The sequence below is a fragment of the Falco biarmicus genome, chromosome W (assembly GCF_023638135.1).
Source record: "Falco biarmicus isolate bFalBia1 chromosome W, bFalBia1.pri, whole genome shotgun sequence".
NCBI classification, from domain to species: domain Eukaryota; kingdom Metazoa; phylum Chordata; class Aves; order Falconiformes; family Falconidae; genus Falco; species Falco biarmicus.
The window spans coordinates 15,937,529-15,961,345 of NC_079310.1; the positions used below are offsets into that span (position 1 = coordinate 15,937,529).

Below are 23,817 nucleotides of genomic sequence, written 5' to 3' on the forward strand. Positions count from 1 at the left end.
TCAATCGATTTTAACTTATTAACTAATCGGTAACATTTCCCCCCTTTGAAAGTGTTGAAAATCATTATTTCAATACTTTCACTTTATTCATATATCTTTTGTTTCAACATATTTGGGTAATGGATCATGTCTTGGTGAAATAGTTGGTACTTCTCTCATAATCATACGACTCACTGCAATTCTATTGGTAAACTGTTTCTTCAGACATGCATATATCAGCATGCTCATCAAAAAGACAACTAGTAACAGAAACAAAGTCTTAATTATAGATTGTATCCAAGAGCTCAAATTCCATCCCAGTTCGTTAAAAATTTTCCCAAGCCAATCTTCTGACATATCCTTTTGAATTGTTTCAGTTTCTTTTTCAATTTTTCCCAATAGATCTAGATCATGTTCCACATCCTGAGTGACATTTGGAATGTGGATACAACAGTGGTCCAGTTTATCCTTAAGATATCCACACACTCCATGTTCTTTAAGTAGGAGCATATCTAGTGCCATTCTATTTTGTAAAGTCATTCTGGAAGTTGCCTGTAGTTGTATATTCAATTCCTTAAACCCCTTCTTGGTAACGTTTGCCAATTTTTCCACTTGACCAGTTAAATAATAGAGCCATGCTCTGTTTCTATATGAAGCTATAGGATTTAAAAGTGATTCCAGTGCCCAGCCAATTTTCACTCCTGTAGATGGTTCATTCCAGATATCATCACTTATCCCTGATCTCTTTATTCGTTTTAATTCTAGATTCTCTAGAGATCTTTTAAATGGTGATTTCTTCCAAATTGGACACAAGGTTGGCATGCCCAATGTGATTTGTTTTACCTTACCATCTAATGGTAGGTGTGTTGTCCAGGTTCCATCACTTAATGCCCAAACTAAATGTCCTGGACTTCAAATAGAAGATTTTCTACAACTAAACAAAGTTCCTCTTCTGACTGTAAAGGCGCTGGTTAAATTGAGAGTATTCTTAAGACCTCGACAAAAACAACCATATTTCAAAGCAGCAGCCAACGGAGGAATTCTTTGAATTACTAAGTCTGCATTATTACAGTCATACACTTTTTCACATTTCCACCATGGCATTATTTTATTTTCCTTCTCTCCCGATGTAGTTGACCTATCATCTACCCAGGGTAATACTGAAAAAAACCTTTCCATCCCAGGTAAAACACCAAGAAATTCTTGCTATATACTGAAAATGGGAAAATATGGACATAGACCATATAGAGTCCCACTGGTCTACTACCTGGGTGCTCTGGCCAGTTTTGTTACACTTCCATTTCATAACACATTTGCTCACGTTGATTTTAAATTGTTCATCATAAGAACACCATCCCACAGTCTTAAATCTTCCTATTTTGGTAAAAACATAATTTAACAATTTTTCACAATCCGCCAGATTACCTGGAGATTTCCACTGTTTTCTAATGACTTTTATTTGCTCATACCATTGAGTCACTGGCCTCTGTTCACAATAATTGGTTTCATTTTTATGTTCCAGGTTAGTCAAGTTCATAGTTAAAATTCCCCATGGAATAGATTCACCTACTGCCTTCGGTACTGGCAAACAAGCAGTGATCTGTGTGATGTTTTGTAAATTGGCAAATTCTTTAATCAATCCTACCATCAAATTTTCCTCAGCCATTTGTTTGGGAATGTCAATCACTTGTTCTGTTTCTAGTTGTCTTATGTTCCTGTCCACCAAGTCAGCCCATGATCCCACCAACACTACCAACCAAAAGAAAATCCAATAACCAATCATAACCTGATATGCAAAATTAAACATGTTTCAAAATTAATTTTAAGTCTCTGAGTTACATTTCACAATCTTCCACGGAGTAGATGCTTTCTTCACTGTGCTTTCTTCACTCAAATATAATATATCCAAGCATCCGATTCTGCAATTTTGATAGCTGTAAAGGTGGTTAGCAGTATCTGGAAGGGTCCTCTCCAGCACTCCTGCAAAGGTTCGGAGATCCAATTCTTCACATAAACATAGTCTCCCGGCTGGAAATCATGCACTGAATTTTCCAGAGATAAAGGTCTATTCCAAATTACTGCACTCCGAATCACAGCCAAAGTTTTCCTTAAAAAAAGCAAATAGTTCTACACATCTTGTTTTCCTTTTACATGTATGTTTAGATTTGGTTCTAGAGACTCATATGGTTTTCCATATAATAATTCATAAGGACTGACTGAGGTTCCACTCTTTGGCTGTACCCTGATTCATAATAATGCCAATGAAAGTGCCTGAGGCCACTTTAAACTGGTTTCTTGACAAATTTTACTTATTTGTCGTTTCAAAGTTTGATTCATCCTCTCCACTTTTCCACTAGATTGTGGCCTCCAAGACACATGCAAATCCCAATTAATACCCAATATTTTTCTAACACTTTGGACTACTTCAGCAACAAAGTGTGGACCTCTGTCAGAGGATTTCCAATAAAAACTCCAAATCTCAGAATTATTACTTGTAATAACCACTTCACAACCTCTTTTTGCTTGTGTGGTGCGACAGGGAAGGGCTTCTGGCCATCCTGTAAAAGTATCAACCCCTACCAAGATGTACCGGTACCCATTGTATCTAGGCAACTCTGAAAAATCTACTTGCCAGTAATCTCCAGGTTCTGTACCAGATTTCAGCCTACCCATTTGAACCTTTTTCTTAATCACTGGATTATTTTTCAAACATACTTTACACTTTGCAGTTACCATTTTGGCTATTCCTAACATCTTAACTGATATTACTTGCTTTCGTAAAAATGTTACTAAGGCTTCTACCCCCCCCAATGACATTCTTGATGTCTCATTTGAATTATTTCTCTCATCAAAGGAGGTGGAATTACTACTTGTCCGTTAGGAGTTACCCACCATCCTGTTAAGTTTTTCTTAGCATTTAATAACTGACCCAATTTGTCATCTTCTTCTGAATATCTCGGTTTTTCCCTGAGAAGGGTTACTGTTTTAGAAGGAATTATTGCCATTTGCAATGCTTGTTTCTTTGCTACCCTTTTTGCAGTCTTATCAGCTAAATTATTCCCAGCTATTATTTTTGTATTCCCACTCTGATGTGCCTTACAGTGCATGATTGCTACTTGATCTGGCTTTTGAACTGCTTGTAATAATCGTAAAATCTCTGTTTGATGCTTAATATTTGATTCTTGAGAGGACAATAACCCCCTCTCTTTCCACAAAGTTCCATGGACATGCACTACCCCAAAGGCATATTTTGAATCAGTCCAGATATTTACTTTCTTGTCTTTGCTTAATTCTAAGGCTCAAATTAAAGCGATGAGTTCTGCCTTTTGGGCTGATGTGGTACTCGCCAATGCTCCTGCTTCTATAACTGTAGTCCCTGTTGTTACCGCATATCCAGCGTATCGAACTCCTTGTTCCATAAAGCTGCTTCCATCAGTATACAGTTCCCAATCTGGTCGCTCCAATGGCACATCCTTCAGATCTTCACGACTGGAATAAACATACTCGATGGCAGTCAAGCAATCATGTTCCAGTCGTCCTTCTTCCTGTATGGAACTTAAAAACACTGCAGGATTTACCAGGTTAGTTGTCTTTAGAATCACATCATCTTGTTCAGTCAATACTATCTGGTATTTCATCATTCGGCTGGGGGACAGCCAATGTCCCCCCTTCTGTTCTAGGAAAGTTATCACCATGTGTGGAACATAGACTGTCATTGTTCTTCCCAAAGTCAATTTCCGAGCTTCTTGAATGAGCATCACTGTTGCGGCCACTGCTCGAAGGCAGTTCGGCCACCCTTTACTCACTGTGTCCAGTTGTTTAGAGAAGTATCCGACTGGTCATTTCCAGCTTCCTATCCTCTGGGTTAACACTCCCAGTGCAAGGTGTTGTCTTTCATGTACAAACAGCTGGAAATCTTTGGTTAGATCCTGCAGTCCCAAGGCAGGTGCAGACATTAAGGCACGTTTCAACTCTATAAAAGCCTTTTGTTGTTGTGGGCCCCATACAAAGGGAGAGTTCTTTTGGGCCTCGTACAGCGGTTTAGCTATTAGCCCATAGTTCATGATCCAAAGGCGACACCACCCAGTCATTCCCAAAAATGCTCTGAGTTCATGAATATTTCTCGGGTCAGGTATACTACAAATAGCTTCTTTGCGATTTTTTCCTAATTGTCGTTGTCCTTTTAAATCTCAAAGCCGAGATATATCACAGTCTGGCAGGCTATTTGGGCTTTCTTCCTGGATACCTTGTACCCATTTAGTCCCAGGAAATTCAAAAGGTCAATAGTCACCTGTATACAAATAAATCTTTCTTCTGTAGCTATCAGTATGTCATCCACATATTGTAGGAGTAAATGTCCAGGCCTTGATTTATCCTGTTTCCAGATTTCAAGTTCCTTTGCTAATTGATTTCCAAAAATAGTTGGACTGTTTTCAAATCCTTGGGGTAATCTAGTCCATGTCAGCTGCATCTTTTGCCCGGTTTGAGGATTTTCCCATTCAAAAGCAAACAGTTTTCTGCTTCCTTTTTCCAAAGGTATACAAAAGAAAGCATCTTTTAAATCAAGCGCTGTAAACCACTGATAATTCTCCCTCAATGCTGTTAACAGTGTATAAGGGTTTGCTACCACAGGATAAATGTCCTTAACTATTTGATTTACTGCTCTCAAGTCTTGTACCAGTCTATATTCACCCGAAGGTTTTCTGACTGGTAAAATAGGAGTATTATACTCAGATTCACATTCTTCCAAAATTTTATACTCCAAGAATTTATCAATCAATTTCTTCAATTCCTGTCTCACTTCTGGTTTGATTGGATATTGTTTAATTCTCACAGCTCCTGCGCCTTCCTTCAAATCTATTTTAACAGGTTCTGCTAGTTTCGATTTGCCAGGAATATCTGTCTCCCATACAGTAGGGATCACTGCCAATTTACCTCCGGTGGAATTTCTTATTCCTTTACCTTTTCTTGTATCATCAAAACTTCTCCCGTTTTTGACTCAGGTATCTTCAAAAAGAGTTCTCCTTCATCAAAAACAATTTGTGCATTTAATTTAGATAACAAATCTCTTCCTAACAAGGGTACCGGGCATACTGGTACATACAAAAATTCATGTGTAATTATCTTATTTCCAAATTTCAAATCCAGGGGTTGCAGGAATGGCCTGTTTTTATTCCAGTTTTTACAGGTATTTAATAAAAAAATGTCGCTCCTGTATCCACTCCCAACCTCACAATTTAAACAACATTTTTTTTTCCACTTTCTTATTATCAGAAGTTATAGCTATTACCAAATTATCTCTAATAGTTAGCTTACATTCATCCTGCCAATCCTTTCTTTGTCTTAAGTAAAAAACAAATCCACATATGGCATTTTATTCCATTTCCCTTCTCTTTTACAATACAACATTAACTGCAAAATAGTGTTATAATTCAGTGTCCCATTCGTGGGCCACTTTTCCTGATCTTCTAATGTATATATAGTGGCCACCAATTATTACAATATTCAATCATCTGGCTCTTTGACAAATCCTCATATAAATCCCCCCAATGCGCCAGTAAACATCCCAATGGAGAATTTTTCGGGATTTTATCATTTAACACAAGATTACCCAAGCTTTTACATTTAAACAACCAAGTTAACTTAGTTGCCATGGTGTAATTACCCACAGTACAATACACAATTATTCAACTCTATCACTCCGATCCGCGGATCCACACTCCACAGTCTCACTCTTACAGCCACACTCACACTTTCCCACAGTTACTTTAAACAAACATATAACACAATATTATACCTCTTAATTTCTCTTCTTAATACACAAACTCACGGAACAACAAAGAAAACAAACATATAACACAATATTATACCTCTTAATTTTCTTCTTAATACACAAACTCACAATACAACAAAGAACACCAAAAACTTCTTCTAACTTCTTGTTAGAGGCACTACCTTAGAGAACACTATAGCATATAGTTTCTCTCGTTTCCACTTTTGTCCAACCCTGCAATAGCTTTCGCTTATGTCTTACGGGCAGACGCCTAGGCTTCCACTTCCACAAGGATCCTTTTAGTCCAACCCTGCGCAGCTTTCACCGCGTCTGACAGGCAGACTTACTCAGTGAGACTCAAACTCACTGGTGGGTCTCCAACCCACTCCTTACCATACACTTATTATAGTGGGACTCCCCCCCACTTTCTCTAGTGCACTTACTTACTTACTTTAGTGGGACTCCCACCCACTTACTACAAATAAAAAAGAAGTGTCTTACCAAATATCCAGGGTACGTCACAAAGAGCCTTACGGATCGGGGATCGATGGGTGTCCCCGAGAAATCCTCGGTGCCGGCCGGAACCGATCAGGTCCCCGACTCCTCCGGTCTCCTTCAGCGAGGTCCCATCTGGGTCGCCAAAACTGTTACCGAAATCTCGGAATGAAGAACTTATCGACACCAATGTGATGTAAATAAGCAGACACTTCTTTATTGACGGCCGGGTGCGTCAGCGAGTCCTCTCACGATCAACGCACACCAGGTCCCAAAATCAGATTCCATATATAGAACTTATTCATACATATTCATTAATTATTCATACATAATTATAACATTTCCCGTAAATCATTTACATACTCTCCTCCTATATCCGATTATGCGCAGCAAAGCTTAGAAAGGTCTAGAAATGGGTCTAGGGTACGATTTGGGTAGGTGGTATATGAGTCGGTGGTCGCGATCTCCCCCTGCCGGAATTACCTTTTACTAAAGTTCACAGTTTCTTGGCAGGCACCTACAAGCTGTTCCAGTCGACTCTCCCCAGTTCCCATTAATCTCATATTCTGACATTTCAATGCACCTCTGCGTACAGAAGACTGGTTAAATACAATGGAACCTTCCAACCCTAGAGTTATTACAATAGTTCCAGGCCCTTCTTCTAGCCTTGGTACAAGACGTACAAAAGATTCCATAACGTCTCTTATTGCGTATATGCAAGTTTCCTATAATTTTTTTTTTCCTTAGCCTTCTACATTTTAACTCTATTATATGATTTTATAAAATCAATTAATTAATCAAATAGAATCAATCGATTTTAACTTATTAACTAATCGGTAACAGTGGTAGAAGTCACAAGGAGGTTAATGGCATCATAAAATAACTATTTCATTATTTAAATATACTTAAGTTGTTTTTATTAGACATCACTGATATCACTATTAATTAAAAATTCCAGGAAATGCAGCACTCCTTTCTTATATGGAAATATTTGAACACAAAACCAAACTCAATACATTCTGCATAGGAATCCTAGAGATGGGAAATGGTCATAAACACAAGTGTTTGCTTTCGCTTTTAAGCATTATTAAGACAATCAGTCAATACAGATCTCATTACCTTATTTTTTACTGTATTGGGTTTTGTAATATTTGGTTTATCGTGAAGGAACTGTGATACTTTCCTAGGTATGCTTAACTGAAAATTAGTGATTCATTTGGTTGCTCTCCTTTTTTATTTTTTCCTTTTTTTACAGCCATGGCCAATATCATACACATAAGAATTTGCTGCAGAGAGAGCTGAAGCCCTCCACACTCTTAAAAATCAAGTTTTAAATGTCTTTTCCTTTTTCATTTTCATATATAGCTAAGGCTATCAAGGATGAAATAAGTAAGTCCTTCCTAATTAAGTGCTTGAGAAATATGAATTCTTGAAACATTGCTTATTTAATATTCAGCAATTAATTAGCATTTATAGCATTCCTTTTGATTACCATTTCCTAGGTTTTTTTTTTAAAGTTGAATTCTGCATTCATAAAAAACCTAAGTGAGAGGAAAGAGAATTTCTGAAAAGAATGTATATATACCTTACATTGGAGTACATGGTTTTCCATAAAAAAATGTGGTTTTCTGCTTGTTCTCTGGGCACTTAAAGGTATAAATTAGAACATTTCAGGATGTAGATTATTTCTTTGGGCTTTGACCTTTGGAGAGATGACTCTATAATAAAGTAGAAAATAGCATGAGTGCAAAATAAAAGGCGCAAATTAAATGGCCATAAGAAAGGGGGTTAGGAGTCTGAACAGTGAGATACTGTGCTCCAGAAGGATTGGAAACAATGGTAATGGGTTATTAAACCTAATGTAGTGGGTTTGCATGGCAAGGTTTTCGTAGCAGGGGGACTACAGGGGTAGCTTCTGTGAGATGCCAGACACTTTCCCCTGTGTCCAATGGAGCCAATGCCAGCTGGCTCCAAGATGGATCTGCTTCTGGCCAAGGCTGAGCTAATCAGCAATGGTGGTAGCACCTCTGTGATAGCCTATTAAGAAGGTTAAAAAAAAATTATAAGCTGTGCCAGCGGGAGAGAGGAGTGAGACTATGTGAAACAACTGCAGACACAAAGGTCAGTGAAGAAGGAGGGGGAGGAGGTGCTCCAGGCATAAGAGCACAGATACCCCTGCAGCCCATGGTGAAGACCATGGTGAGGCAGTCTGTCCCCCTGCAGCCCATGGAGGTCCACGGTGGAGCAAATATCCACCTGCAGCCTGTGGAGGACCCCATGCAGAACAGGTGGATGCATGAAGGAGGCTGTGACCCATGGGAAACTCACGCTGAAGCAGGTTTTCTGGCAGGACTTGCAACTCTGAGGGGGACCCACGCTGGAGCAGTCCATTCCTGAAGGACTGCACCCTGTGGCAAGGACCCATGCTGGAGCATTTATTGAAGAGTTGTAGCCCATGGGAAGGACCCACGTTGGAGAAGTTTGTGAAGGATTGTCTCCCATGGGAGGGACCCCATGCTGGAGCAGAGGAATAACGTAAGGAGGAAGAAGTGGCAGAAATGTGTGAAGAGCTGACCATAACCCTCATTCCTCATTCCCCTGCACTGCTCGGCAGGAGGAGGTAGAAAAATCACGAATTGAGTTAAGCCCGGGAAGAAGGGAGGGGAGAGGGAAGGTGGGTTTTTTTCTGATTTGGATGGTAATAAATTGGACTAGTTTCCCCAAGTCAAGTCTGTTTTGACAGTGATGGTAATTGCTCAGTGATGACCCTGTCCTTATCTTATTTTGTTATATTTTCTCTCCCCTGTCTGCTTGAGGAGAGGAGTGATAGAGCAGTTTTGGTGGGCACCTGGCATTCAGCCAGGGTCAAACCACCACAGAATCATTTTGCTTTTTTGAAGAAAGATAACTGAGAAATTAAGTGGTTCCGATGGACTTTCATCAAGTCAGGAGCATTGGGTGTACTCATTCCAGCCATTTTCCGTTTTGGGAAACTCCCCATATCTTCACTGACAGCTGACAAGTAGTTCACATTTTGTGCTAGCTCACTGTGATGCAAAAGTGTTGTTCAGCCTCTAGGACAGGGGCAATTTAAAGCCAGAGCAAGTTGTTTATTTAGAAGCCAGAGGAACCTGTCTGCTCATCCAGGGCACGTGCCAGGGCTGGGCAAGCTTCCTGGAGCACCAGTGTCCCTGACATTGTCAACAGAGCTTTAGACCTGCATGGAATGGGGTTCAAGAATATAAGCCTGTCAAGTTTTAAACAAATTCCAGGCATATTCCAAGCCAAAATGTCATGTTCACAGTAAAAATATGTCAAAAAGTATGCCTCCTGGCATATGCAAAACTGTGGAGTTGAAAAGTGACACCAAAATCCACTGGAGCTGAGCTTGTTTCTTCTTCCAGACATTTATTGTTTTGCTTGGTGTATTGATTCATTGCATCAGCTAATTAATAATAACCATTTATTTAAACACAATTCTATGTAATCAGGTATTGGCAACTTGAGCAGGTGGCAAATATAGTATAAACTAGAAACATAACAGACACCAGAGTGTCTGTTGAGCAAAGCACATCCAATGTTTGGTGTCTTACATTAAAGAAGACATATAAACTGGGTTTTAAAGTATCTAAAAAAACTTCAGCCAGCATGTTGCTTCTCATGGTGATTGAAAGGACATTGCCACTGTATTCCTTGAGCAAATTGAGACTGGAAGTAGCTTGTTTATAGATCAGCATTAATAATGTGTGATTATTTTGGCTATACCTCACACAAATTATATAGACACAGTGTTTTATTGTCATTTTCAGATGTGTATGACTGTTAAAGGAATGCTTGGAAGATCTACTAGTAGAATACAATTTTTCAAAGATTCAGAGCTGAAGAAATAGTTTCAACTCTTCAGCTTAAGCAACCTGTCCAATATCAGTTTTCCCACATACATTTCAACCTGATTTTTGATGTTGCTGATCTGTACTGAGCTATGCCCAAAAAAGAAAAAAATATCTGGGAAATAATGGAGTCACAAACATGAAAGTATTAACTTACTAGAAGATTTCTGGTTTAGGTAAAATGCAATCTGTTATGTTACACAGTTGACATGTCCTAGGAAGGAAAGTTTTAATCTTCAACTAGACAGACTTAATTAAAATAATGGAAGAATATGAGAGGTCTGTAAAATATATTACTTATACTTGTGTATCAATATATAACAGGAAAAGCAGACAATTGGACTTTGGGGACATTATGAACTGCAAAGAAATTATAGTCTAATTGTTGACACTTTGTCAATATGAATTTTATGATGGATTTTTAAACTCCATTGTAAGAGTGTCTATAATTATCTGATCTGAACATAGTATACACTGAAGAAGGACCTAGAAATAAATGCTCTGATAATCATTTTCAGCTATGCTCTACCAGATACGTGCCCAGCATTTTAAAGACAAGAAGTAGGTTCCTGTGTACAGGTAGGGAGCATATCCTATCTGACCTGCAACTGACTAAATCATTGGGCTGGGAAAGTCCTGTTTCTGTGGCCAAACTAAAACAAAATATTTCAGTCAGTCCAAGAATCTTCTCTTTTATCTCCAAAAGAATATTATTACCCAAGAATTGGAGGTAAAAAATATCAGAGTGAAGAAAATATTTTGGTCTCTCTTAAAACTGGTAAGACTGTGGTGAAAGGGACTGTGTGGCTTGCAAAGGACTCCATTGTTTTGTTTCCATCTGTACATTTGCAATGAAAATAAAGAGAAGGAATTAGGAACTCTTTCCAAACTGACAATTTCAATGGCAGGGTTCTTTTTTAACCATAGAGGCCAGTGTTTAGAGCACTTGCAACTCATGTAGGCAGCTGGATTTAATTTCCTTTTCTGTGTGAGAGGTTTTGAGCCTACATTGGTTGCTGTTCTCAGTGGTGTGTCCTAACTGTCATACTGTGGGATATTCTGAAGACCTTTTTCATACCTTTTGTAGAAGTTGATGTGATTTTTTTATAAGATGCATTCAATATATATTTTGGTGTTATGAGAATCAAATAATGAAAATAAAAGCCTATACTCTGGTACCCTTATAGCCCTAAAAGCTCACCCGAGAAAAGAGGGGTCTTCCTTGTTGGCTTGTGAACTCAATCTGAAAAAAAGTCTTTATAAATAAGGTTATTCAACATATCTGAAAAAACAGTAGATGTTTCAGGTTTATTTTAGGCAAATAAACTAATACAATTCTGCTCAGGAAGGATGTGCAAAGACATTTGCCATAGGACTCGCAATGCCACAGGCAAACAGGACCATGGTTATACATTTTCTCTGAAAAGAGTTCAGTGTCTTTTAATTCAGAATAGTAGTAGTGCTAGAGTAGCTACCTACAGAGTTTGAAGAGAATTGTGCTCCACATTGTTTCCACTACCACCATGACTACCCCAAAAGGTTAGTGGTCTCCCAGCCAGAATATAAAACCTAAGCAGTCTCACAACCTAAGTTCATTTCACTAAGAATGACAGAAGTACTGCATGTGAAGATAAGCCTCTTGACCCTGAGACAGTTAATATGATCTGTAGTAAATTGAGGTTCTGAGGTACTTTTACACCTCTTTTTGATGTAAAGAGCTGGTATTTGAAAGAAAATGCTGAATTTTATGAGAATTTTTAAGAGAAATAACATCTTGGCATTTAGAATGCTGCAAACATATAACCTTTTAATATATTTCCTTGCAAGAAGCATGCTCTAGCACAAAAAAATCCATCTGTTGTCCCTGGAAATTATTTAAAAATTGAAGACTTCAGAAAATATGATATATACAATGACCTTAAGAATGGTTCTAAAAATCACATTATCACTTAGGTATGATGATACGAACTAACCATACATTAGGAATGCAGCCCAATCCTATTTGCACAGTATTGCTTTATGGAATCCTCAATTTTCTTCCTTCATCAGGTTCAGTTGAATTTTAGTTGGTGAGTTTTTGGCTTTCCTTTCTTTCCACTCATTCCCCAACTTGGGCTTTCCATGGTGCCAAAGAACAGAGAGTAAATTTTCACCCAAATAGTTCAGACCATATGATAATTAGCATATGCACCAGACAATACTGACTGCTTCTGGGATTTGATGTCACATCTCTGTGTGATGATGCATTGCACTGTACCACTTAGCCATCCAGACTACCTAGGAGGATCCCTAAATCAGTAATACATGGTGCTGTACACATGCTCTCCATCTGTATGTTTGTGGGTGTATCATCTCTACATTAATGATCCTTTCTGTTTTCATTTTCTTATATGCTGAAGTTTAATAGAATATGACGAGAAAGGTAGATTTTTAGCCACAGTTACTCTTCTATTGTTAATGCACTTCATTAAAAGTCTTATTGGAACTGAGTGCCAGTTGTAATAGGCTTCATGCAAAAATGCCATGTAAAATGTCAGTTCTTACAAAAATAAAACAAACCTTTGGAGCTGAGGTCATGGAAGACAAAATAATACTAAATATCTGGTGGAACTTTTTCTCAGGTTTGTAAGTTCTGTAATAGGATGGGGGTGACTTGTTTCCATAAACAATTAATTGTTCACCTATATTCATTAAGTCGTTATTGTAAAGAAGATAACATGTTGGCCAAATTTTTTTTAAATTTAATAGTTGTTCATGGATAAAGTCATTGTGGGTGGATTTGGGAGCACAGGACTGTTTCATATACTTTACCACATCATTCCATACTTGGAGCATGGACCCTTAATTTGTGTCAAATATCTTGATTTTGTCTTTTGTCAGAATTTTATAATAAAGGGACTTTGACAGTTTGAGGGATTCTGAGACTCATCATGTTTTCAAATGTGGTGCCGTAAAGGATTTTTCTCTGGAATAGAGTGCACATAGCACATCTGCAAAGCACAAAGGGAAATGCTGATGTATGCCTGGGTGACCCTAATAAGAAGTGTAGCAAACTGATTTGACCTAGAAAAGGATATTCAGAGCCATAGTAAGCCAAACTTGTCAACTGCACCACTAAGAAAGAAGTGGCATGAAATCAAAATGTTCCCTGCCAACGGGGGCTGTGGGAACCCCAGAACAGTGTCTAGTTCATAGGCCTATGCTAAATATTCCCCATGAGCCTCTGTCAGTGCTCACAATTTCTCATGGCTATGCAACTTTTATCATCCAGCCTTTAAGCATGCTGAAATAATCTATTTTTACAAACTATCAGTGAAACATTTGACATAGTTACCTAGTATTATATGATATGTCATTGTAGCCCCAAACTAGAGTTAGGAAATCATTGGGCTAGCTCTTTCCTGAAAAAATGTTTATCTGTCCTATTCTTAAAAGTCACTAAAGAGGTCCCATAACTTCCATTTCTCTCTGTTTCACTGATTGTCTGTCTACCTTTACAGTTTGAAAGATTGCTCTAATAGCAAGAAGTTACTTCATTGCAAATTAGGCAAATTGTTTCTTGATCTGTCTCCAGTTGAGGTTGATAATTTACTTTTCTTTGTATCTATTTTTTAAGTACTGTTATTATGTTGCTTCTTCTACCACCCTTTCTAAATTAAAATTTTAATCCTTTAATATTTTTTCACAAATATTTCCTAACTTTCTGTTCTGTCTTGTTTCTCTCCTCTACAATCTTCCTAATTTGTCTGTGCATTTCTTAAAATGTAGCATGCAAACCAGAGCAAAAGTCCTGCAAATGCTGAGTAGAACGAATAATCCTTGTTCTTTATAACACCTCTTAACTCTGCCAAGAGTCAGATTTGTTTTGTCACTGCGCTACCCATATTGAGGTTTTGGTCACTGTAGCCCCAGACTCCTTTTCTTTAGAAACACCATCTAGTCAGTTATTTCAAAGCTCATATTTATGCATTTACTCTCTTCTTCCAGAAGGTAGCACTTTGCACTGATCTTTATTAAATTTCATCTCATTGATTACAGATCGCTCCATTACTCTATCAAGACCATTTAGAATTCTGATCCCGTTCTCTGAAGTGCTTGCAAATACTTCCCTTCAGCTTGGTGTCTTCAGATTTGATCAGTCTCTTCCTTATTCTGTCATCCAAGTCATTAATACAGCAGCAAATAGAAATGCATTGACAGAACACATTCAGAGTCCCTTTCTAGCTTGACGAATCATTCATAACTAATCTGAGGGCAGATTTTAATTTTGTTCTGTTTCTCTTCAACATATTTCCTTTGCTGCTGTATCAAAAATTCCTATTTCACATTAACCTTACTAAAATCAAGAGGAATCTCATTAATTTTCTCCCCTGTACCTGCCAGGTTAGTTAGCCTATCAATGAAGGCAACTAGATTGGTCTGACATTGTTATTGACATAGCAATGTCACAGAATCACAGAACAGTTTTGTTGGAAGGGACATTAAAGATCATGTAGTTCCAAACCCCCTGCTATGGGCAGGGACACCTTCCACTAGACCGGATTGCTCAAAGCCCCATCCAGCCTGGCCTTGGACACTTCCAGGGATAGGGCATCCACAACTCCTCTGGGCAACCTGTTCCAGTGCCTCACCACCCTCACAGTAAAGAATTTCTTCCTAATAACTAATCTAAATCTACCCATCTTTCAGTTTAAAACCATTCCCCCTTGTCCTATCACTATATGTTCTTGTAAAAAGTCCCTCACCAGCTTTCTTGTAGGCCCCCTTTAAATATTGAAAGGCTGCAATAAGGTGTCCCCAGAGCCTTCTCTTCTCCAGGCTGAGCAACCCCAACTCTCTCAGCCTTTCTTCATAGGAGAGGTGCTCCAGCCCTCTGATCATCTTTGTGGCTCTCCTTTGGACTTGCTCCAACAGGTCCATGTCCTTCTTATGTTGGGGGCTCCAGAGCTGAACACAGTACTCTAGTGCAGGAGCAGGCTGGAAACTAGGACCATGTGTGGCAATCAGTTAGCTGAGGGGAATGTGCTCGGGCTTGTCTAGACAACAATCAACATGATGAGCTTGTCTAGACAGCAATTAACATGATGAGGCCTGTTTGCAGAGCACAGGGGAGCGGGAAACGGATGGCGCCAAAGTTGGCGCCAAGGAAAGGCAACACCTTGCTGTTAATTAGCCGCCAATCAGGGATTGCCTAGTATGCAAGGCTTAGCCTCAGGAACCAATTAGTTTAAGACGCGCAGCCTTTGAAAGTGTATATAAAGTTGTGCTCCTGTACAATAAACCGACATTTGCTTGCATCAAGCTGCATCCTGTCTCCTCATTCGCCGCAAATTGGTGACCCCGACGTGATACGTTTAAGGATCTAACGTGAAGGGCTCTCGAATCGCCTATCTGAGCGACATGCAGCGAATCCCACAGAACTTTGAATGATCTGCTGAAAGGAAGCAGGAGCCGGCCAGAAATCCCTCCGGAGGTGAGAGGTGAGCTGTGGGGAATCCGTAATGGGGAATCAGGCTTCGTCCCCAGAAGGAGACGTTTATGAGCTTATGAAAGGTCTTCTTAATAAACATAAGAAAAATATCTCTGGACAAGACCTTAAAGCAATGCTCAGGTGGGTGCGAGTAAATATGCCCGCAGTGACTGCATCTACAATTTTTACGCGGGAACTTTGGGACGACACAGGGGTGAAATTATGGGATTCTGCGACAAAAGGCAATACTGAGTCCCACCGTCTGCTCTCTTCGTGGAGAGCTATTTTTGAGACTATGAAAGCAGAGGAAGGAGAGGAGGAGGAATCGCAAGCTCCTACAGCTCTTTCCTCATCAGCCTCTAAGTCACAGTGCTCTAGACCCCTGGGTGTCAATGCAGTGGGGTATCCGCCAGAAGAAGATCCTTTTGACCCAGGACCGATAGACCGTGAAAAAGAACCTGATTTATACCTTCCTAATCTGTGTGATGTGTGGGCAAAAATAAAGAAACAAGCCTTAAAGGAGGGGGATTTAGAAATGGCTAAAACTATAGTTGCTCCGGTCTTGTATTCTCAGGGTCGGGCAGGGGGAGCACGATGGGAGGCTCTTTCTTTTTCGGTTGTTAAAGAACTGCGCCGCACGGTTACAGAACATGGTATTTCTTCTCCCTATTCTATAAGCCTGTTATCTTCTGTGTTTGATACTTATATCATGACTCCTCATGATTTGAAATCTTTAGCACGATTGTTACTAACCCCGACTCAGTATACGTTGTGGGAGTCGCATTGGAGAGGAGGACTGCAAGCACTCCTGCTCACGTATGTTAATCATAATGATCCTGTATTAGCTGCATTAACAATAGAACATCTTATGGGCACCGGGGCACATGTTGATCCGGTAACACAGGCTCAACACTGCCCCCGTGCGGCTCTCGAGGCAATTAGAGAAGAGGCAAAAAAGGCTTTTTTCCAGGTTCCTGACCTACAAAAGCCACAAAAAGCTTTTACTAACATCACTCAGGAGTCTCGAGAACCTTATATGCAGTTTATTGATAGACTAAAACAGGCTTTGGAACGTCAAGTAGATAATGCGGAAGCTCGGGATATATTGCTAACAAAACTAGCTGTTGAAAATGCTAATGCTGATTGTAAAAGGTTATTGAAGTCTCTTCCCAACCCAAACCCCACTCTGGTGGAAATGGTGGAAGCATGTAACCGAATCGGTACGGTTGACCATAAGTTTGAAGCTATGGCTGCTGCTTTTGCAACAATGCGTGGTGTGGGGAATTGCTATGGTTGTGGTAAGCCTGGCCATTTAAAGAGAAATTGTCTTGCGCGGGCTGCGGGGAATAAACAACAACCTCCTGGTCCTGGAGTTTGTCCGACATGTCGGAAAGGGCGTCATTATGCTAATCAATGTCGATCTAAGTATGATTTCCAGGGACAACCGATACAGGGAAACGGACCGCAGAGCGCGGGGCAGCGACGCGCGCAGACACAAATGCCACAGCTGACATTTCAACAAGCTCGGAGAGAAGTACCGACACCTCAAGTCTCTGTCCAGCAACCTCAGGCAGCGCCGGATTGGACCTGGCAACCTCACACACAGTAAAGTTGCTCGATTCCTCGGTTCATTTATTATCAACAAATGTCAAAGGACCATTACCCCCTGATACACAGGCTCTATTAATTGGTAGATCTTCCACAACATTGTCTGGTCTATTTGTTTTACCAGGTGTTATTGACTCTGACAGCATGGACGAAATCAAAATTATGGCATGGACTCCATTTCCACCCTGTACGATACCTCAGGGTAGTCGAATAGCGCAACTGATTCTGATTCCGGCAGGGGTAAGCTCTCTTACCTCTGATCACCCTCCGCAGAGGAAAGGAAGTTTTGGATCTACAGGGTTACCTCACATTTTGTGGGTACAATCCATTTCTCCACAGCGACCTATGTATCAGTGTACCCTTATTTACAATGACCAACAAATAGCACTAAATGGGATCATTGACACTGGAGCTGATGTCACAGTAATTTCTCAAGCCAAATGGCCTCCGCAATGGCCACTGACTAATGTCTCTCAGGCCCTGGCTGGGATAGGGGGGACCGGTAATAGTCGTCAGAGTTTGGAACTAATTCAAATTCAAGGACCAGAGGGACATGTGGCTTCTGTTAAACCTTTTGTGCTACCTGTCCCTATGGTTTTGTGGGGACGTGATGTGTTGTCACAATGGGGAATGTCTATCCGTACATATTTTTAGATGGGGCCATTGAAGTGCGTGACACCCTAAAAATAACTTGGAAGTCTGATGTTCCTATTTGGGTGGATCAATGGCCCCTTCCTTTGGAAAAACTTTGCGCGCTTCAAGACTTAGTCTCAGAGCAACTGTCCAAAGGACACATTGTGCCCTCTACCAGCCCATGGAATTCACCAGTTTTTGTTATTAAAAAACAAACTGGCAAGTGGCGCTTGCTCCATGATCTCAGAAAAATTAATGATGCTATGGAAGATATGGGAGCCCTCCAACCCGGGCTCCCGTCTCCAACTATGATCCCTCGACACTGGCATCTAACTGTCATAGATCTTAAAGACTGTTTTTTCAGTATCCCGTTACATCCAGATGATGCCCCAAAATTTGCTTTTTCAATTCCAAGCATCATCATGCAAGCTCCGTTGCAGAGATATCAGTGGGTTGTACTGCCACAAGGCATGAAAAATAGCCCTACAATGTGTCAATGGTATGTTGAGAAAATACTCAGTCCTGTCCGAAATGCTATGCCTACTGTGTTATTGTATCATTATATGGATGACCTTTTGGTGGCAGCACAACATCACAAAGTCATGGAGAAAGCTGTAGCCCTTGTCACAGATGCCGTGAATTCGGCAGGTCTCTGTATAGCACCAGAAAAGGTCCAGAAGTTTCCCCCTTGGAAATATCTGGGCTGGCGAATAAGAGCACAAACTATTGTTCCTCAACCATTGCAGATCAATACCAATGTAAGAAACCTGCATGATGCACAAAAATTACTGGGAACAATAAATTGGGTTCGACTACTATTGGGAATTTCTAATACAGACTTGGGTCCTCTGTTTGAACTATTAAAAGGGGACACTAATCTTTGTTCTCCACGTAATCTTAACTCTGAAGCAGATACATCTTTACAAAAGGTTGCCTCAGCTATCGCTTCTCGACAGGCCCACTGATGGGCCCCTGAACTACCTTTTTACTTGATTATTTTAAACCCTGCTCGACAGCCTCATGCCCTGATATTTCAATGGGACCTTCAGAACTCGGACCCCTTGTTAATTATTGAATGGATCTTTTTACCTAACCAGTCTACAAAAACTATTTTGACACAACATGAAATGTTTGCCTCTCTGATTGTTAAAGCTAGATCACGCCTGTTAACCTTATCAGGGAAAGATTTTGTCTGTATTTGTCTACCAATAACAACGGTATGCTTAGAATGGCTTTATCAGCAATCAGACACCTTTGTTATGGCACTTGCCGACTATACAGGCCAAATAACTTCTCATCCACCTTCACACAAACTGTTTAACATTGATTTTCGTCTGATGTTAAAACCCAGAAGAAGCGAACAACCCTTACAGGCGCTTACTGTCTTTACAGATGGATCAGGCAAATCACATAAATCTGTTCTTCTGTGGTGGGATGATCAACGGAGACAATGGGATTCGGATATAGAGACAGTCTCCGGTTCACCTCAAATAGTAGAACTGAATGCAGTTGTTCGTGTTTTCCGAAAATGGAACGTACCACTCAACCTTGTTACTGATTCCACTTATGTTGCAGGTATTGTTACACGAGCTGAAGCTTCTGTGCTGCGGAATGTTTCACATTCACAACTTTTTACCCTGTTACAGGAACTTATTTTCCTTTTGGACTCTCGATCTGCACCTTATTTTGTTATGCATATTAGGTCTCACACCTCACTACCTGGTTTTCTTGCAGAAGGCAATCGACGAGCTGATCTACTGACATTACCAGTTCAAGTACTGCCAGGCCGTATTGCACAAGCTAAACTAAGTCACTCTTTTTTCCATCAAAATGCTGGAGCTCTTAAACGACAGTTTGACCTTACTTCTCAACAGGCATCAAATATTATTGCTGTCTGTCCTGATTGCCAAAAACACTCTTTCCTATCAATTGCTACAGGAGTTAATCCTAGAGGATTACAAAGCCTACAATTATGGCAAACAGATGTTACACATTATTCTGAATTTGGTAACCTTAAATATATCCACTCTTCCATTGATACATTTTCAGGTGCCTTGTTTGCCTCTTGTCACACAGGAGAAAAAGCACGAGATGTTCGTAGACATTTAATGCGTGCTTTTGCTACATTGGGTATTCCCTTAAAGATAAAGACAGATAATGGTCCAGCTTATGTTTCAACCACTATAAAAAACTTTTTTGCCCTATGGGGTGTAACTCATATTACTGGCATTCCTCATTCCCCCACCGGTCAATCTCTCATTGAACGGTCTCATCAGTCTCTAAAGCGTTTATTACAACAACAAAAAGGGGGAATGGGAATGGCTATTCCGGAGGAATGGTTACAGAAAGCATTGTATGTTTTTAATTTTTTGAATTGTTCTTTAATAGATAACAATCCACCGATAGTTCGACATTTCACTGCAAATACCTCTTTCGAGGCACGGGTTAAAGCCCCAGTATTGGTCCGAGATCCAGAAACAGGTAAAATTATGGGACCATATCCTCTTGTTACATGGGGAAAAGGTTATGCTTGTGTCTCTACAGAAAAAGGACCTAGATGGATCCCAGCGAAGAATGTAAGACCTTTCCGTGAACCTTTATTGCAGACAACTGATACCGACACCGACCCTAGAGAATGAAATAAAAACTGTGAAGATTACTGTTTAGGTATAGTTATGTAACTACATGAATGATTTCTGCCCTGAGCCTGGTGGCGCATACAGCTGCGGTTTGTGTCCGGGCTCAGAGATATCAATAGGGGCTTCTCTGTTATGGTAAAGTGTCTCTCTTTGCATAAAAAAGAGAGGGAATGAAGGGAATGACCCCAGAGGTGTGTTCAAAGAAGGCATGCGATGTTTGATGTTTCGAACTTTTTGATTGAACCAGTTCTTGTTTGGTGTGCCCTTCCATCTATGTATAATGTTAATTTAAAAGAAAGATGATATTGTTTACACTTTGTCGATAATTGTTTTTCTGTAGATGTTAATGTAGTAGGAGGCTATGATAGGAACGTATCGCAGCGGTTCTTATCTTACCCAGAGTAACAGTAGGAAAAGCATTAAAGAGTTAAATCACCTTGTTTGGTAGGCAGTTAAGAATGTGAGTCAAAATTGCTACTGCCTTTGTTGTTGGTTCAGGGACATGGCTGTGAGGATTTTGATGGTATGTGCTGCGTGGATTTTAGGCGCCCCACTGCAGCAACATGTTATCAAAATCTGAGAAAATTTCAGCCTTTTTAGCATTCATTCACTCAATTGGCAGTATTGTTTGTTTGCTATTACCTTGGTTGCTGTCATGTTTGCAAGGGCCCTGCAGAACATGGCAAACCTGGTACTAGCTGTTCAAAAAGCAAAAAGGGGAAATTGTAAAATTGTATGGAACAAGGACAGTGGGTTATTTTGACATTGATATCATGTCTTAGTTGGTTTTTTATTTGTTCTATTACTTGTGCCTTGTTTTTGCTCGGTTTCAGGGGTTCTTTTGTGTAACAGGAAGGGGGAGATGCAGGAGCAGGCTGGAAACTAGGACCATGCGTGGCAATCAGTTAGCTGAGGGGAATGTGCTCGGGCTTGTCTAGACAACAATCAACATGATGAGCTTGTCTAGACAGCAATTAACATGATGAGGCCTGTTTGCAGAGCACAGGGGAGCGGGAAACGGATGGCGCCAAAGTTGGCGCCAAGGAAAGGCAACACCTTGCTGTTAATTAGCCGCCAATCAGGGATTGCCTAGTATGCAAGGGTTAGCCTCAGGAACCAATTGGTTTAAGACGCGCAGCCTTTGAAAGTGTATATAAAGTTGTGCTCCTGTACAATAAACCGACATTTGCTTGCATCAAGCTGCGTCCCGTCTCCTCATTCGCCACACTCTAGGTGGGGTCTCATGAGAGTGGAGTAGAGGGGCAGAATCACTTCCTTCGACCTGCTGGTCACTCTTCTTTTGATGCAGCCCAAGACATGGTTGGCTTTCTGGGCTGCAAGCACACATTGTCGGGCCATGTTGAGCATTTCAGCCACCAACACCCCCAAGTCCTTTTCCTCAGGGCTGTTCTCAATCCATTCTCCACCCAGCCTGTATACTGGGGGTTGCCCCAACCCAGGTGCAGGACCTTGCACTTGGCCTTGTTGAACTTCATGAGGTTCGCATGGGCACAGCTATCACGTCATTCAAGGTCCCTCTGGATGGCATCCTTTCCCTCCAGTGTGTCAACCGCACCTCTCAGCTTGGTGTCGTCTGCAAAGTTGCTGAGAGTGCACTCAATCTCATTGTCCATGTCGCTGACAAATATGTTGAACAGTGCTGGTCCCAGTACAGACCCATGAGGAATGCCACTCATCACCAGTCTCCACTTGGACATTGAGGCATTGACTGCAACTCTTTTGAGTGCGACCATCCAGCCAATTCCTTATCTACTGAGTGGTCCACCCATCAAATCTATGTCTCTCCAGTTTAGAGACAAGGATATGGTGCAGAACAGTGTCAAAAGCTTTGCACAAGTCCAGGTAGATGACAACAGTCACACTTCCCTCATCTGTCAGTGCTGCAACCCTGTCATAGAAAGCCACCAAATTTGTCAGGTATGATTTGCCCTTAGTGAAGCCATGTTGGCTGTCACAAATCACCTCTTTATTTTCCATGTGCTTTAGCATAGTTTCAGGAGGATCTGGTTCATGATTTTGCCAGGCACAGAGGTGAGACTGACCGGCCTGTAGTTTCCTAGGTCTTATTTGCCTTTTTAAGAAAGGGCATTCTGTTTCCCCTTTTCAGTCAGCGGGAACTTCACCAGACTGCCATGACTTCTGAATTATGATGGACAGTGGCTTAGCCACTTCATCCACAAGTTCCTGCAGGACCCATGGATGCATCTCATCAGGTCCCACAGACTTGTGCACCTTCAGGTTCCTTAGATGGTCTTGAACCTGATCTTCTCCTACAGTGAGTGGTTCTTCATTGTCCCAGTCCCTGCCTTTGTCTTCTGCGACTTGAGTGGTGTGGCTAGAGCACTTGCCGGTGAAGACCAAGGCGAAAAAGTTATTGAGTACCTCAGCCTTCTCCATGTCCCAAGTAACCAGGTGTCCCATTTCCTTCTGGAGACAGCCCACATTTTCCCTAGTCTTCCCTTTATCACTGACATACCTATAGAAGCTTTTCTTGTTGCCCTTGATGCCCCTGGCCAGATTTAATTCTATCAGGGCTTTAGCTTTCCTAACCTGATCCCTGGCTGCTTAGACAATTTCTCTGTATTCTTCCCAGGCTGCCTGTCCTTGCTTCCACCCCCTGTAGGCTTCCCTTTTGTGTTTTATGTTGTCCAGGAGCTCCTTGTCCATCCATGCAGGCCTCCTGGCTTTTTTGCCCAACTTTCTCTTTGTTGGGGCGCATTGCTCCTGAGCTTGGAGGAGATGAACTTTCAATATTAACCAGCTTTCTTGGACTCCTCTTCTCTCCAGGGCTTTATTCCATGGTACTCTACCAAGCAGATCCCTGAAGAGGCCAAAGTCTGCATGCCCTCCTCACTGCCCTAAGGATCTTGAACTCCACTATTTCATGGTCACTACAGCCAAGTCTTCCCTTGAGCTTCACGTTCCCCACCAGCCCCTCCGTGTTGGTGAGAACAAGGTCCAGCATGGCACTCCTCTTCATTGCCTCCTCTACCACTTGGAGAAGGAAGTTATTTGCCATGCATTCCAAGAACCTCCTGGATTGCCTATTGTTGTTGTTTAACCCCAGCTGTTAACTAAAGTACCACACAGCCGCTCAATCACTCCCTCTCACCCAGAGGGATGGGGAGGAGAATCAGAAAGGAATGTAAAACTTGAGGGTTGAGATAAGAACAATTTAATAGGTAAAGCAAAAGCCGTGCATGCAAGCAAAGCAAAACAAGGAATTAATTCACTACTTCCCATGGGCAGGCAGGTGTTCAGCCAACTCCAGGAAAGCAGGGCTCCATCATGCGTAATGGTTACTCGGGA

At 40.9% G+C, this 23,817-nt stretch overlaps 1 protein-coding gene across 1 annotated transcript in view; it reads left to right on the forward strand.

Moving 5' to 3' along the window:
* The window catches only part of LOC130141904 (ras-related protein Rab-3C-like), a 125,124-nt gene that overhangs the window by 49,262 nt on the left and 52,045 nt on the right, over positions 1-23,817 (forward strand). Inside the window, exon 5 of the mRNA XM_056323200.1 lies at positions 1,474-1,505. Coding sequence (XP_056179175.1) covers positions 1,474-1,505 — 32 coding nt within the window. The remainder of the gene's footprint in view (positions 1-1,473; positions 1,506-23,817) is intronic.